The 16,143-nt window shown below is 37.8% G+C and overlaps 1 protein-coding gene across 1 annotated transcript; it reads left to right on the top strand.

Moving 5' to 3' along the window:
• Positions 1–8,394: 8,394 nt before the first annotated feature.
• On the top strand, positions 8,395–9,589 carry LOC122591596. The gene is made up of 3 exons (XM_043763857.1): positions 8,395–8,879; positions 8,941–9,046; positions 9,248–9,589. Exons 1-3 carry the CDS (start codon positions 8,395–8,397, stop codon positions 9,587–9,589), a joined length of 933 nt encoding a protein of 310 aa, XP_043619792.1.
• The last annotated feature ends 6,554 nt before the right edge of the window (positions 9,590–16,143 follow it).

The raw sequence follows: 16,143 nt of genomic DNA, 5'->3' as shown, positions 1-16,143 counted from the left end.
AATATGAAGGGGGACTAGGGTTGTGAAGAGTGTTTGATATGAACAAAGCTCTGATGGTCTCTCATGCATGGAGCATTGTGTCTCATAGAAAATCTCTTTGGGTTGACTGGATATATGATCATAAATTGAGGGGACGTGGTTTTTTGGAATACCATACCGTTCATCTAGTAGCTGGAGTTGGCAAAAAATTCTAGCTCTAAGGCCTTTGATTTGCAATTTTATTGGTAAGAAAAGGGGATGGTTGGAATACTTCAGCATGTTATGATAATTGGAGTAATATTGGTCCATTAGCTAATGTTATTCAACTGCAAGATATTAGGAGGGCTGGACTTTCTTTACAAGCTACTATTGCGGATATTTTTAGAGATGGGGAATGGATTTGGCCATCTGATTGGTTCGGTTCTTTCCCTATTCTTCATAAAATTTCTAGTTATGTTTTACAGGTACATAAACAAGATGAGCTGATATGGAAAGATACGGATGGAGAGAAACTTTATTCAACGACTACAGTGTAGAATCCCATTCGACGCAGAGAGCAGCATGTTGATTGGGAGAAGGTTGTGTGGTACCCGCAATGTATACCACGACATGCTTTCAATCTGTGGCTCATTATGCGTAGGAAGTTGCTTACTCAAGACCAGATTCTTCAATGGTCGCCTACAAGAAGAAAAAATATGAATATGATGTGTTGTTCGCTTTGCACTACAAATTTTGACTCGCATTCTCATTTGTTCTTTGAATGCTCCTACTCTACTCAGATTTGGAATGCAGTCAAAGCAGATGCCAATATGGAGGCCATCTCGAACTCTTGGGATGATATCATTCGTTGGCCGATCTCAAGGTCTAGTTCACGATCGTTTTCTAATGTTGTTGGTAAATTAATTATAGCAGCAACTGCTTACTTTATTTGGCAGGAAAGAAATATTAGAATGTTTGCTAATCATGCTCGGCCTCCTGATGTCATAGTCCATATAATTAAAGATACAGTTCGATCTAGATTATGGAGGTTGAAGTCTAAAAAGACCCCTAGAGTGATCTCTATGCGAGACATGGAATGTTCGTGGTGACTATGTGTTTTCATAATGGCTGATGTGCTCTTGTTTTTGATTTTTTATTCGTCTATTTTACATGTATTGTAAGCGTATAGGATAGGCTATGGTTTGCTTTCTTAAGCTAGTTTGAACGGTTTGGTTTACATGTTTACATATATGGGGCATGTCCCATATATGAATTAGTGTGATATCCCTGTCACACTACTTGAATTGTAATGTTTTTGGGTGTTGTTATAAAAGTCAACGGGGTTTTTCCCATTTACCCAAAAAAAAAAGACCCAAGTTGGGTTGAAGCCATGCAAGATGAGCTTAACCACTTTAAAAGGAACAATGTATGGGAACTTGTTCCATGTCCCAGCAATCTGAAGAAAGAACCTATTGGGACAAGATGGGTCTTCAGAAACAAGATGGATGATGATAGACATCTAATTCGAAACAGGGCAAGATTGGTTGCCAAGGGTTACTCTCAAGAAGAACTAGTCGATTTTGATGAAACTTTTATACCAGTTGCTAGACTTGAAGCTATCATAATTTTCTTAGCCTTTGCAGCTCATCATGAGTTCAAGGTCTATCAGATGGATGTCAAAAGTGCCTTTCTAAATGGTGAATTAGAAGAAGTTGTTTATGTATATCAGCCACCAGGGTTCATTAATGAAGAAAATCCTCACTGGGTGTACAGACTGAACAAAACATTGTATGGTCTGAGACAAGCACCAAGAGCCTGGTATGATACTCTTACTAAACATCTTCTGAAACATGGTTTTAAAAGAGAAGCAATTGATAACACCTTATTCATATTGCATGATAAAGGTGATATCTTGCTTGTACAAATTTATGTTGATGATATTGTGTTTGGTTCTACAAATGATAAAATGTGTAAACAGTTTTCTGAAATAATGTCTTCTGAGTATGAAATGAGTATGATGGGAGAACTGACATACTTTCTGGGTCTTCAAGTAAAACAAACCAGAGATGGTATTTTTATAAATCAAGAAAAGTATGTCAGAGTATTATTAAAGAAATATCAATTTGATTCAGTTTCATCAAAAGATACTCCTATTTCTGCTCCATTGACTTTGGATTCTGATCCTAATGGAAAACAAGTGGATTCCACAAAATATCATGGTATGGTGGGATCCCTCATGTACTTAACTGCTAGTAGACTTGACATAATGTTTGCAACATGCCTTTGTGCAAGATTTCAGTCTGATCCCATAGAATCACACTTAAATGATGTGAAAAGGATTTTCAGATACCTCAAAGGTGTCCCCAGACTTGGTCTTTGGTATCCCAAAGGCTCAAGTCTAGATCTAATGGGTTATTCAGATTCTGATCATGCAAGATGTAAGATAGATAGGAAAAATACCACAGGTGGTTGTCATTTCCTTGGCGGCAAATTGGTTAGTTGGACAAGCAAGAAGCAAACTGCAGTGTCACTCTCGACAGCTGAAGCTGAATACGTTTCTGCAGCCAGTTGCTGCGCTCAAATTTTGTGGATGAAGAACCAACTGACTGATTATGGTGTTACATATACAAAAACTCAAATCTTTTGTGATAACACCAGTGCCATTGCCATTTCTCACAATCCTGCCATTTTATAAGAGATCACATTATTAAAGGTGATATTGAACTTCATTTCATTCCCACTGTCAAACAACTTGCTTATGTTTTTACAAAACTTTTGGATGTCAAAACTTTTAAACATCTCATCAATGAGTTAGGTATGTTAAATCCTGTATAGCACCATCTCAGGGGGAAGTGTCAAGAATATTTTTGTACTTAAAAGACTTTTTCTCCAAGGGGAAACTTTGCCTTCTGAAAAATATTGTCTGAAATGTCTTAGAAATTCTGAAATGACCTCAGAATAAGTAGTGTAAACTGAGATGGTTCAGATTTCTTAAAACTGACCATGCTCAGATTTTGTGGGTCACTTCTGAGAAGAGTTCAGTCCTTTATAATGTCTTTTGGATACTTGGTTGCTTATGTGGACACGTGATGTTACTGTATAACGATACCTTTTTTTTGTTGATGTGTCATACAGGTGGCGCCGTAAATGGAATAGTAATGATCACTTTTTATTGAAAAATGGAAAGACTTTTTGAAGATGTGGGGTCCCTAACTGTTGTGCATTAAATGCGGAGGTATACCACAAAATTATTTCGGATTTCAAACCCGATCAAAATTATTTTTATTAAAATATTAATTCATTTTATTGGGTTTGATTTTCAAAATCATTTTTATTTTATTTATCGTGGGAAATCTTCTGTATTCCACCATAAATATAAATATCTTTCTTCGAAAATAATTTCATTCATTTACTTCATTTTTTATTTACTCCCAATCATCATTCTCTCTATATCATTCTTTCTTCATCTCTTCCTTTTCTTCAAACTTTCAAAAACCCTAAATTCATTCAATTTCAAATTCTCTACTCAAATGGCTAAATCATCTTCATCCTCTACCAAATCTCTCATCGAATTCGAATACAATATGTCTGAGGTAGTTAAGCCAAGTCCAATCTGGCTAAAGGGTTTCAAACCCTCAACGCTTTGATTTAATATGAATAATTTTGTGGCCTCCTTAAACATTCATACAAAGACATTGATGGGGAGAATCAATAAATTCTATGAAAACTCTCCTCTCAATTATACCTTAACTGCCGCCCCACAAGTAATGTATCATAGATACTTACTTGAATTCTGGTACACTGCCATTATAAGCAAAGATGAGAAATCGATTGCTTTCACATTAAATGAGGGCACAAAACAGTGTATCATCACTTTGGAAAGGTTCAGATAGGCTCTCCGTCTGAACTGTCTTCAGCCTCCCTCAGTTTATGCAAATAAACTGAAAGGGGTAATTTCATAGAGCTTTTGCATGCCATGGGTCATGATGATATGGTTGATGAAAATAAGGAACTGAAGACCTTTGGACACATATCTTATCTGGGTTTGGCAATTGCTGGAGATACTTCTGAACTAAAATAGTTGAGAACCTTGGGGGAAATCATGGTGGCTTGGATCAGATTTCACTACCCCAAGTGGAGATTGGTTATTATTTGTGGCATGGGATTGAGGGTGACTTCGCTAAGATCATCTTCTCTCAGTTGATAACAAAGTTGAAAGGAAAGAGAAGTTCTCATATCGCCTTTGCCAGCTTTTTGAGCATTTGTTTCTTGAATATCCTTGGAGATGCTTACAACAATGAGGAGCTTGAGTCTTCAGCAACCGTCTTTAGCAGGGACTTCTCAAATGTGTCCACTTCAGAAAGTGAACCTGCTCTTTCTGCTGCAATGACTCAGGTACTAAATAAAACTGAAACAACACGACCGGCTGACTCAGAAAGATCACTGGGCGGGTCACAAAAGAATGTGAGACCCACTGGTGCATCTAGTGGCAAAATGTTACACTTATTCAAACCTAAAACAAGTGTTTCCACCCAGCCACCTTCCTCATCCACTGACCAACCTGAGGATCTCTCAAAAGATCCCCTAGGATCTCCAAAGGGCTTAGTTAAACGTCGTAAATTTAAGCAGTCCTCACAGCCCAAGGACAGTAGTACCGAAGCAAACCATTCTGGTTCTTCCCAACAAGAACTAGAAGAATTGAGTCAAAGGGAAAACCCGAAACAACTATCTCCAAAACTTCTTTAGGAGGAGATGGTGAAGAATATGAAAGTGTGTCAGCCCAACACACATTAGAGTTAGAGTCTACACGTGCACCCGTTGAAACTTCACATATCTTACACTCTCTTGATGCATGAACTGATGATGTTTCTCAGGTGACACAAGCAGAAACTGAAGCTCCAAACTCTACGACCAATGAAATGACTCTTGAAGATGGTACAAGAATCACCAAGGCAACCCCGGTGTAAACTGTCACTGGCGATGATACTTTAGTTGAGCCAACACTTGATAAATCTGGTGACGATGCATCTGCAGCTGCAGTTGTTGAACCAGAAGCAGGTTCAGGTACCAGTGATCTGAACCTGGGCATATCTGATCAGGATGTTATCTTGATTTCATTTTGGGATGACGATGAGCCACCTCAGAGGAATCTTGATTCCTTTGCTTACTTTGAGTTTGACGAGGAACTCTTGGAGGAAAATCAGTCGTCTAATTCTGAGCCAACCTTCAACCTCGCAAATGCCCCTCCTCTCCCAGAAATCCAAATTCCTGAACAACCATATCAACAACCACCAACATCACATCAACATCCTTTTTTCCACCAGGCTCAACACTTGCATATATCACTTCACCAGTCTTTCAACCACAACTTCAACACCTTCACCCTCAAATTCACAATGTACCAATGCCCATCAATTATGATGAACCCTTTGAGAAGGAGTTGGACTCTGCAACTGAATCTGAGAGTCCAACTGAGATGCAAATTGAAAAAGCTTTGGGTGGGCTTGGTAATATCCCCTTTGTGGCTTCTGCTTCTGCACAACCACCTCCTCCTTTGAGTGTGGAAGCACAGTTAGAAAAAAACATAATATCAAAGTCCAAAGCCTACTTCTCAAGGTAGAGGACTTAACCAAGTCTCTAACTGCCAACACTAAGTCCATTGCAGAAATGAAAGATGCTCAGATGTTCCTTGGCACTGAGTTGACCAAGGTAGCTGGAAATGAAGGACTAGTGGGTGGGAAGCTAAATGAGCTGGTACATGCAATCAATAAGATCAGTTTAGCCATTAGGGAAGCCTTCAGACTGACCAAAAGAGATGTGCAAGCTTCAGTTGTTGCGAACTTGACATCTGGTATTGATTTGATTAAACAAGAAGTTATGGCAGTCGGGAAGGAAGTGAATGAGATGGTTAAGAAGCCCAATGTTGATGAGAAAGTACTTGGGTCTTCTATAAGTGTTGATGTATTTGAAAAACTGAAGTGGGAAATATCTCAGAATCTCGTTGATCAGATCTCAGCTTCAGTAGTTGACAAGGTTGATCAGAAGATCAGACTAATGGTCACTGAGCTCACACATGATACAAACAACAAGGTAGATAAAGCTGTTGGTGAATTTTAGAATTCAGTTTCCACTCTTGATGAAATAGTGAAGGAACAATCTAAAAAGTTGGATGAAATTCTGAACCTTCTAAAGAAAGAACAAGTTGTTGCTCCTCCCCCTTCATTCACTGCAGACGATAGAAAAATGCTGAAGGATCTCAATGATCAAGAGGCACTGAACCTTAATTCCTCTTTCAGATTAAGGGCTCAGTTCTCTACAATGGCCAAAGTCATTTCTGATTGCCTTCAACAGCAGAGTTGGGAACCTCTTAAAGGCATCCAACAAGCCATTGAACTTTACTCAAAGATGCCTGCAGAGGTCCCCAAAGGGGGAAATGTGCCAATTGGGTTGATTGCTAGCACTCAAGAATTGATTGAAGCAACCAAAAGGCAATCTGAAGCTGAGGGAGAACTGCATAAAAGAAGCAATCTGAGCAACAAACCTCTAAGCCTGCAAGGAAAGATAAGGGCAAGGCCCCTGTTGATGATGAACCCAAGTCCAAAGGGTTAAAAGGTTTTGGACTTGTGGTTGGTGAAAATGTTGATGAATATGGCTATCCAATTCATGATACAACAGCATATGAAAGGAAACTCCTTAAACTTCAGAAAAGGGTTTCAAATCAGTTCATAGCCTGGAAGGAAAACAAAGAAAGAGAAAGGGCACAACATCTTTCGATGGGAACCCTTGATCACATCGATGCTGCAACTCTTGGTCTTTCATTGGAAAAATACTTGAAGATTAAACAAGACCGAAGAGTGCAGAAAGCCATAACTGATATGGCTGATTATGAATATGGAAAGAAGTACTCGCCTTTGGAACAGAAGTTAGAAAGTCTCACCTTCAAAATGTCCATTGAGGACTTGAAGAAAAATAGAGATAAAGAAATGGAAATAAAGAAGAAGGAGATTCTGGCTGAAGTTTAGAAGGTTGAGAAACAAAACCATTAAAATCCAAAATAACTGGACCAAGATCATCAAGGAAAAGTACTCGTGATACTGATCTCTCTACATTCAAACCGATGTCTAAAGATGCTGCTCAAATCCAGAATAAACATGAAAATGATCATCATGACCATTACATGAAGCACAAATCCAATCCTGCAAAGACTTTAGATATTGATGTCATTAAGGAGGATGGATTGAAACTATTTGACTTGGTAGTAAAAAGAGAAGGGAGAGCAGCTGAGGAGTACAATCAGGTCTCAGTTCATGAGATTGGCATTTCGGAACACAGAGAGATGATCCCAATTCTGAAGGCGAAGCCTAAGTCTCATCTAATTGGTGCTTGGATGTCAAGAATACAACAAAAAATGAAGGCCAAAGTTGAGATGGAAGAAAGATTGTTTGGGAAGAAGGATTACTCTCCACTGAAAAGGAAAGCTACTGAAGCACCTTCTGGCTCAAGGACTGCAAAGAAGTAGTTTCCTTATTCAGATTATCATGTACTTGTATATATTTCCTTCAATTTATGTACTTGTAACGAACTTTTCATTTCAGTATTGTATATAAGTTGCAATGTACATTTAACAAGTAGATGATAGGTTTAAGTTACAAAAACCCTCACCCAAGAAATTATGCATAACTATCATAGAAAACATGGACCTCCAAGATGTGCTTTTAAGGTTGATATTCAGAAGGCATATGATACAGTAGATTAGGGTTTTTTACGGGCTGCTATGTATGGTTTTGGTTTTCATTTGGTTATTATTAATTGGGTGATCGTGTATCCTCCACAACTTTTTCATTGAGTATTAATGGTCGTCTACATGGTTTTTTTCAAGGAAAGAGGGGACTTCGCCAAGGTGATCATATCTCTCCTTCTCTCTTTACTTTGGTCATGGAGGTGTTAACTCTTACTCTTCAACACTCTGTTCGGTTGGATTCTTCTTTTAGATTCCACAACACGTGTGTCAAACAGAAAGTTATCAACTTATGCTTTGCAGATGATCTATTTCTTTTCGGTAAGGGAGATATCAACTCGGCTAAATTGATCATGGGTGCCCTTGACTCCTTTAAAAAGATGACAGATTTAATTCCGAACACTCGGAAAAGCGCAGTTTTCTTTTGTAATGTGCCTGATTTGGTTAAAAACTCCATTGTGAATATCATGCCTTTCGAAGAAGGTAAACTCCTTGTTCAATACTTAGGTGTCCCTCTTATTTCCTCCAGACTTTTGTATAAAGATTGTAAAATATTGATTGAAAGAATGGAGAAAAGAATTATGGATTGGAGGAATAAGTTCCTATCGTTTGTAGGGAGAGTGCACCTGATTATGTCTGTTTTGTCTTCCATGTATACGTATTAGTCGTCTGTGTTCATCCTTCCTTCTAGAATCATGATGACTAACTTGGAAAAGACTTTGCGGGGGTTCCTTTGGTGTCAAGGTCCCATGCAAACAGGTAAGGCTAAGGTTTCTTGGAAAGCTTTATGTGTGCCAAAATATGAAGGAGGATTAGGATTGAGAAAAGTATCTGAAATGAATAAAGCTTTAATGATCTCGCACGTTTGGAGTATTGTTTCTCATAGAAGATCACTTTGGGTTGATTGGATTTATGATCACAAACTAAGAAGAATAAGCTTTTGGGATATACCTAGTCCATCAACAGATGGTGGGAGTTGGAGAAAAATTCTATCTTTAAGGCCCCTTATTCGTAACTTTATATGGAAAAATCTAGGGGATGGACAAGATACATCAGCTTGGTATGATACTTGGAGTGACATAGGACCCTTATCAAATATTATTCGTCTGCAGGATATAAGGAGGGCAGGATTATCTCTTCAAGCTAAAGTGGCCGATATTAATCGGAATGGGGAATGGATTTGGCCAGCTGATTGGGTCGATTCTTTTCCCATTCTATCTAACATTTCGACTATAGTTTTGCAGGGACACAAAAAAGATGAGGAAGGTTGCCCATGAAGATAAGCCTTTTACTTCTTCCATTGTTTGGGACACAATTAGGAGTCGTGAAGAACCTGTTAATTGGGTGAAGGTTGTATGGTTTCCACAATGTATACCACGACATGCCAAGAATTTATGGTTGATTATGTGTAGGAAATTACTCACTCAAGACTGAATCTTACAGTGGCCACCAACTAGAAGAAAGAATATGAACATGATGTGTTGCTCGCTTTGCAAGGCTGATTTTGATTCGCACTTACATTTGTTTCTCGATTGTCCATATTCTTCACAGGTTTGGGATGCTGTTAAAAGTGTTGCTAACATGTCATCTACCTCAGGTTCTTGGAATAATATCACAGCTTGGTTGATTGCTCATGCAAAATCACGATCTATAATTCATGTTATTGGTAGACTAGTTGTTGCAGCCACTGCTTACTTTATTTGGCAGGAGAGGAACAAAAGGATGTTTTCTAATCATGCTCGCCCACCTGATATTTTATCCAATCTTATCAAAGATACTGTTCGTTCAAGGTTATGGAGATTGAAGTTTAAAAAGACAGCTCGAGTTGTTACTACACTTGATACTTGGAAGATTGGGGGTGACTATATGTTTCAGAATGGCGAATTGACCTAGTATATCTTTAGTATTATTGTCTATTTCTAAGTGTCCTTGTATTTAGAATAGGCTTGCTTCGCTTGTGTAGCAGATTTTTCCTTGTATTTCTTGTTAACATATATAGGACATGTCCTATGTATGAACTAGTACGATAAATTAGTCGTACTACTTGTTTTGTAATGTTTTTAAGTGATATAAAAGTTAACGGTGATAACCCCATTTACCCAAAAAAAAAAGTTAGAAAAATCAAGTAAAATTCTAAGACATCAATGATCTATAAGATGTCCTTAGAAAACTTTTACAACTTAAACAAAACTTGCATTTCAGACTTACAAACATGTATAGATAGAAGTCTAAAATGCATGCACTATTTCAGAACAGATAGGGGGAATTTGTTAGGTCAAAAATCGACCAAGTATGATTTGTTCAGAAATAGCTGAAGTTCAATGAAGATACTTGTACAGAATTCTAAAGCCATTTAGAATAAGTTCACTGAAGCTTCACTTCAGTTCAAGATCAACCAAATCTGAAAGCATTCATTCTGAAGTCGAAGACTGGAGACTGAAGAAGCGAATCATCTCAAAAGCACAGCTGAGAGAAGATTCTACCTGATCGAAGACTGAAACATCTCAGTGTAAAGTACTTACAACACTTTACACTTATTACGAGGAAGTCTTCTGTACTTTATTTCTCTTTATCCAGTCATTTCCATAACACCTGTTAAAGTGATAGATTGAGTAAACGGTTGGGAATAAAGTGTGAAATGTCACCTCAATGACTTTCACACTTAACCTTAACATACACTTTTAAGGAATTAACTTAAATTCCTTAAAATGTATCCCAACCATGTATTGTTCGGACAAGTCCACATCAGCTTGGACTTTGTCTATAAATACAAGGCTTCTCACAAATTGCAAGTTGTTGGAACTTTTGACATTGCAACTTGTGACATATACTCTAAGTAATTCTTACGAGTATTTCCAAGTTATTTAGATCACTTGTATTTCAAGGTTGTTTAGGTATTTTCACCCTTGTGATTATCTTTGTTCAGCAACAACCTTTGTATTTGTTTATATCAATAAATTAAATACATTGAAAAGTACATCGTGTCTCAATGTCGCATACTTGATTATACATTCATTATTTATATAGTTTCAGCACTTAGTTTCTTGCAATTACTTTTAGTTATTTGTTCATATCCATTATCTGGATCGTATTCTGAACTAGTCACTTATCTAGATCAAAATTACTTGCCAGTTGGGTTTACTTGATATACTTGTTATATTTGACGTACATCTTGTTGTATGGACTCACAATTGATATCAGAGCCTCAAGGTTAAAATTCATAAATTTTTACAATCTTTTGATCTCTACTGCAATAGTGGACCAAGGAGGATTGGATGGTTGTTGCCGCATGAAACGCAAATAACAAGCAAGAACAACATCTTGTCAGTACTCACAGTCGCCAGTCCTACGCTCAGCGTAAACATGTTTAGGCTGTAAGTTATATGTACATATTTCCATACACACACACACACACACAGTGTAGGACTGGCGACTGTGAGTACTGACAAGATGTTGTTCTTGCTTGTTATTTGCGTTTCGTGCGGCAACAACCATCCAGTCCTCCTTGGTCCACTATCGCAGTAGACCCGTCCAGACTTCTTGAGGCATTGTATACGACAGAACACCTTAGATTTCGTCAAGATTAACCAACCCACCCCTTCCGGTGAACCATTTCGCTTGGAATTTGATTTTTTTTTATCCCCGTAGTTCTTTAGGGCATCCGCCAGAATCATGCGTTCAACAGCCTTACGTAATACGTCATTTGGATCGCGATGTAGATAAAGGTCCAAGTGGAACTTTCTTTGCAATTTAGTAGTAATAATTAGCATCTACCATATTTTTTATGACGTATTTAAATTGTAAAATAAATGATTTTTACCTCGATCCAGAGAATAAGTCCGTCCCTGATATGTTGGGGCACCTCCGTCCACGACTCGTAAGTATGCGGGACAGTAGCGATATATGCCCTTAATAGCTCTTGTACCATCCGGCGTTATCATCGATAGCTTGCCACTTTGACCGGCGTCAAAGTAAAGAGATAAACGTCCCTGCCTCTGAAACTCCCGCTCCAGTTTTCGGTTAGCAGCGACAGCTCACCCTGAGCTGATCCCTACAAAACAAAATTAAGAAATATATATATATATATATTTGACATACATATATACTTACCCCCCGCTACGCCTGCAACCCCATGATGGATTCTACCTCCAATTCGGAGGGTCATTACCACCATCTCCGCCCTGAACGACAACCATTTTAACCTACATAAGTTATACACAACTTATAAATCAATAAAAACAATGATCAAGTATAAGTTATATACCTATTATACCTAAAAGGGACACATTTTTTCAACTTATTTTTATAATCTTCTTTTCTAACAATAATACTTGCAATCATATTAACCTAATAACGACTATATTAACCATTACAATCATAATAACAAGTGTTTTCTAACATAATACTAACAATCATATTAACAATAACCATAAACTAACAATAATTTCTAACAATCATATAATTTCTAACTATGATAACATAACATTTTTAACACTAATTACAATCATAATAACTTTTCTAACATAATATACTAACAATCATATTATCAATAATCATAAACTAACAATAATTTCTAAAAATCATATAATTTCTAACAATCATATCATTTCTAACTATAATTTCATAACCTTTCTAACACTAATTTCTAACAATCATATCCTACAAATTTGTTACAATCAAACTAACAATCGTATAATTTCTAACTATAATAATATAACATTTCTAAAACTAATAACGTATATTAAAAATAATAACAACAATGAAAATGCAAATGAGTGTTAGTAAACATACAAAGAAATCGTCGGAAAAGTGGGGTGGACGGATTTGGAAGCGGGTCGCTGGGAAAGAGTCGCCGCTAAAACCTCGCCTGAAAAGTGGGGTGGGGTGGCCGGATTTGGTGTCACGCCTGAAAACTAGCGGGAATTTGGAGGGGTGGCCAGATTTGATTGCCGGAACTTGAAACGGGTGCCCAGAATTTTGACACCAAAAAGAGGGTGGTCGGATTCTTGATAGTGAGAAAGAGTTAAATTTGATCCACTAAAAAAGGGTGACCAGAATTTCTGGTAGAGAGAAACAGAGGGTTATTTTTTTTTGTAGTCGTCTGGCTTCCTTGTGGCCGTTTATATCGAAAAATAGGTTTGAGCATTAGCGGCGACATTGCCGCTAATGCGAAGTCAAAGGTATCGTCAAAGGTCAAAAGTCTCTGATGTGCATCAGATGGGGTCTGCAGCATTAGCAGCGACGTCGCAGCTAATGCTTCCTGGTCGGGTTACCCTTTTTGCCTTGGTCGTGTTACGCGCCTCGAATAAAATATGTATATGATGTCATTGCAGATAAAGCAACGCAACAAAACAAAGAATTAGTTTCCCTGTTTCTCTGACTTAGGAAAGGAGTGTGATCATATCAGTAGCAAGCATTCAAAACAACACAACCTATTAAAAGAAAAAAGACTTTCTGATGTGAAATTTAGGTGAAATACTCAGGGTCAGACTGAGTCAACTCACAAAATACAAGCACAGTGGAATTAAAAACTATTTTTATAGGAATTTTCTGAGTTTATAACTAAACACGTCCAAGCTGACTATAAGAACAAGTAATATAGCAACAATGAAATAGTGGAAATAAACTGAAACAAGAACACATAAACAAGGATAGATAAGAATCTAATACTTTACTTGTAAAGGACTGAACCAACAGAATCAAATACCAGAAACACCCCAAAACCACCACTATATATGATAAAGGCTGGGCCACTACAAATAGAGATAAAAGTAATGAAGATTTTGAGATCTCACCACAATAATCTATAAAGGCAAAGGCACCAAGATTACTAATAAAGAGACCACTTCAAACCACCAAGATCAAAGATCCATAAAGGTAAAGAAGATTTTCAAATGAATAGAATTCAGCTCTATCAAACTTTTCATAAACACACTCTGAGTTTTACAATGGATGGCAACCTCTATTTATAGAGGAAATACAAGAGACAAGGAATATTCCACCCTAGAAAACTAGTACAAGGTTGTTATTAATCAACCAATAGGAATGGAGAGCACAATCTGCAGCTGTAGCATAGTGGAAGGTTCTCTCTCTGGTCCCCACTTGTATTCTTCTTCTCCCACGATCAGGTGTCACAACAGCAATACAAAAACATGAAACTGAATTCTTATCCTTATTCAGAATCATCTAAAACAGCCACATACACGTGTTAATCACATGACTTGACCTTATTATTGAAAGCATCAAAACAGATAAGTGTTTGAAAATCCCAAGTTGATTCTGCTCCAAGCTGACTCTGCCCAAGCTGACCCAGACTGGGCGTCCCAAGCTGACTCTTCTTCCACGCTGACCCAGATTGGACAAATTTGCGAACTGATCTTCAAACTTCCCCCAACATTTCAGTCTTCCCACTTAAGTAAGGTGAATCCTAGGGGGCAGATAGGATCACCAATCATCTTCCCGATGTGCCATTGAGGGAAACATCATCATGGCCTGAGCTGAGTCCAGGCTGACTCGGTCTGAGCTGAGTTAAGAACAACTTAGGGGCAATTTCGTATCATCCCCCCCTCTAAATTTGGACTTGTCCTCAAGTCCTCAAGATAATCATCCTCTAGATATGGCATCAGATCACCAACATTAAATGTACTTGAGACTGAGGTATCTCCAGGCAGCTCCACTTTGTAGGCACTTTCTCCACATCTTTCCAACACCTTGAATGGACCTTCAGCTCTAGGTATCAACTTGCTCTTTATCTTTGAAGGGAATCTTTCCTTTCTGAGGTGGATCCAAACCAGATCTCCTGGTGCAAAAGTAGGTTGTCATTTATTCTTGTTTGCCTTGGCCATGTAATCAGCATTCACCTTCTCAATTTTGGCTTTCACTTGTTCATGGAGTTTCTTTATCTCCTTAGCCCTCCTTTCAGCTTCAACACAAACTTTTGGCTCAATAGAAAAAGGGATCATGTCTATGGGTGTTAGTGGAATCACACCATAACAGATTTCAAAAGGAGATTTTCCAATAGCATAATTAGGAGCTCGATTGAAAGCAAACTCAGCTTGAGAAAGTTTCAGATCCCAATCCTTCAAAGTCTTCTTCACTAGTGTTCTCAGCAGCATCCCAATGGTTCTGTTTGTTCCTTCAGTTTGACCATCAGTTTGGGGATGATGAGAAGTGCTAAATAACAGCTTAGTACCCATCAACTTCCACAATGTCTTCCAAAAATAACTCAAAAACTTTACATCTCTATCTGAGACAATAGTTTTTGGAATCCCATGAAGTCGAACTATCTCTTGAAAGAATAAAGCTGCTAATTTAGTGGCATTAATAATAGTGTGGCAAAGAATGAAATGAGCCATCTTTTAGAATCTATCAACCACCACCATAACAGAATCTTTGCCACGCTGAGTCCTAGGTAGAGCAACAATAAAATCAATACTCGGGTCTTCCCAAGGCTGATTAGGAACTAGAAAAGGGGTATACAAACCCTTGTGGAAAGTAGACTTAGCTTGTTGACAAGTAGAACATTTCTTAACTATATCTTGTACGTCTTTCACCATAGAAGGCCAATAGAAATGTTTACCAAGAATCTCCATAGTTTTAGTAATGCGAAAATGACCAGCCAAGCCTCCCCCATGTGCTTCTCTAATCAACAAATCTCTGATAGAGCCTTTTGGAATACACAGCTTACTACTCTTGAACAGGAATCCATCTTGAATAACATAAGCCCCTTTAGCTTCATTTGGAGAGGAACAAATAATAGATCCAAAATCTAGATCAGTTTCATATAATTCTTTGATAAATGAAAATCCAAGAACTCTAGACTCCAAAATAGATAGCATAGAATGTCTTCTTGAAAGAGCATCAGCAACAACATTAGAAGAACCAGTCTTATGTTTGGAGGCAAAAGAATACATCTGCAAAAATTCAACCCATTTAGCATACCTTTGATTCAGTTTGTGCTGCCCATTAATGTACTTGAGAGATTCATGATCAGAATACAAAACAAACTGCTTTGGTTTTAAGTGGTGAGACCAATGATCAACAACTCGAATAATGGCATAGAACTCCTTGTCATAAGTACTATAATTCAGCTTGGATCCATTCAGCTTTTCACTAAAGTAAGCAACTGGTTTTCTATCTTGTATCAACACAGCTCCAATGCCAACACCACTAGCATCACATTCAAGCTCAAAGAGTGAAACAAAATTAGGTAAAGAAAGGATAGGAGCTGAACTCAGCTTCTCCTTTAAAGATTCAAAAGCAGCCTGAGCTGACTTAGGCCAACTGAACACCCCTTTCTTTAGACAGTCAGTTATAGGAGCAACAACTGTAGAGAAATCTCTAATAAACCTTCTATAAAATGAGGCTAAGCCATGAAAACTTCTGACTTCTGTAATAGAAGAAGGAATGGACCAGGATCTGATTGCTTCAACCTTGGATGGATCCAT

The sequence above is a fragment of the Erigeron canadensis genome, chromosome 3 (assembly GCF_010389155.1).
Source record: "Erigeron canadensis isolate Cc75 chromosome 3, C_canadensis_v1, whole genome shotgun sequence".
In the NCBI taxonomy this organism is placed as follows: Eukaryota; Viridiplantae; Streptophyta; class Magnoliopsida; order Asterales; family Asteraceae; genus Erigeron; species Erigeron canadensis.
This window is presented reverse-complemented; position numbering and strand designations above follow the sequence as displayed.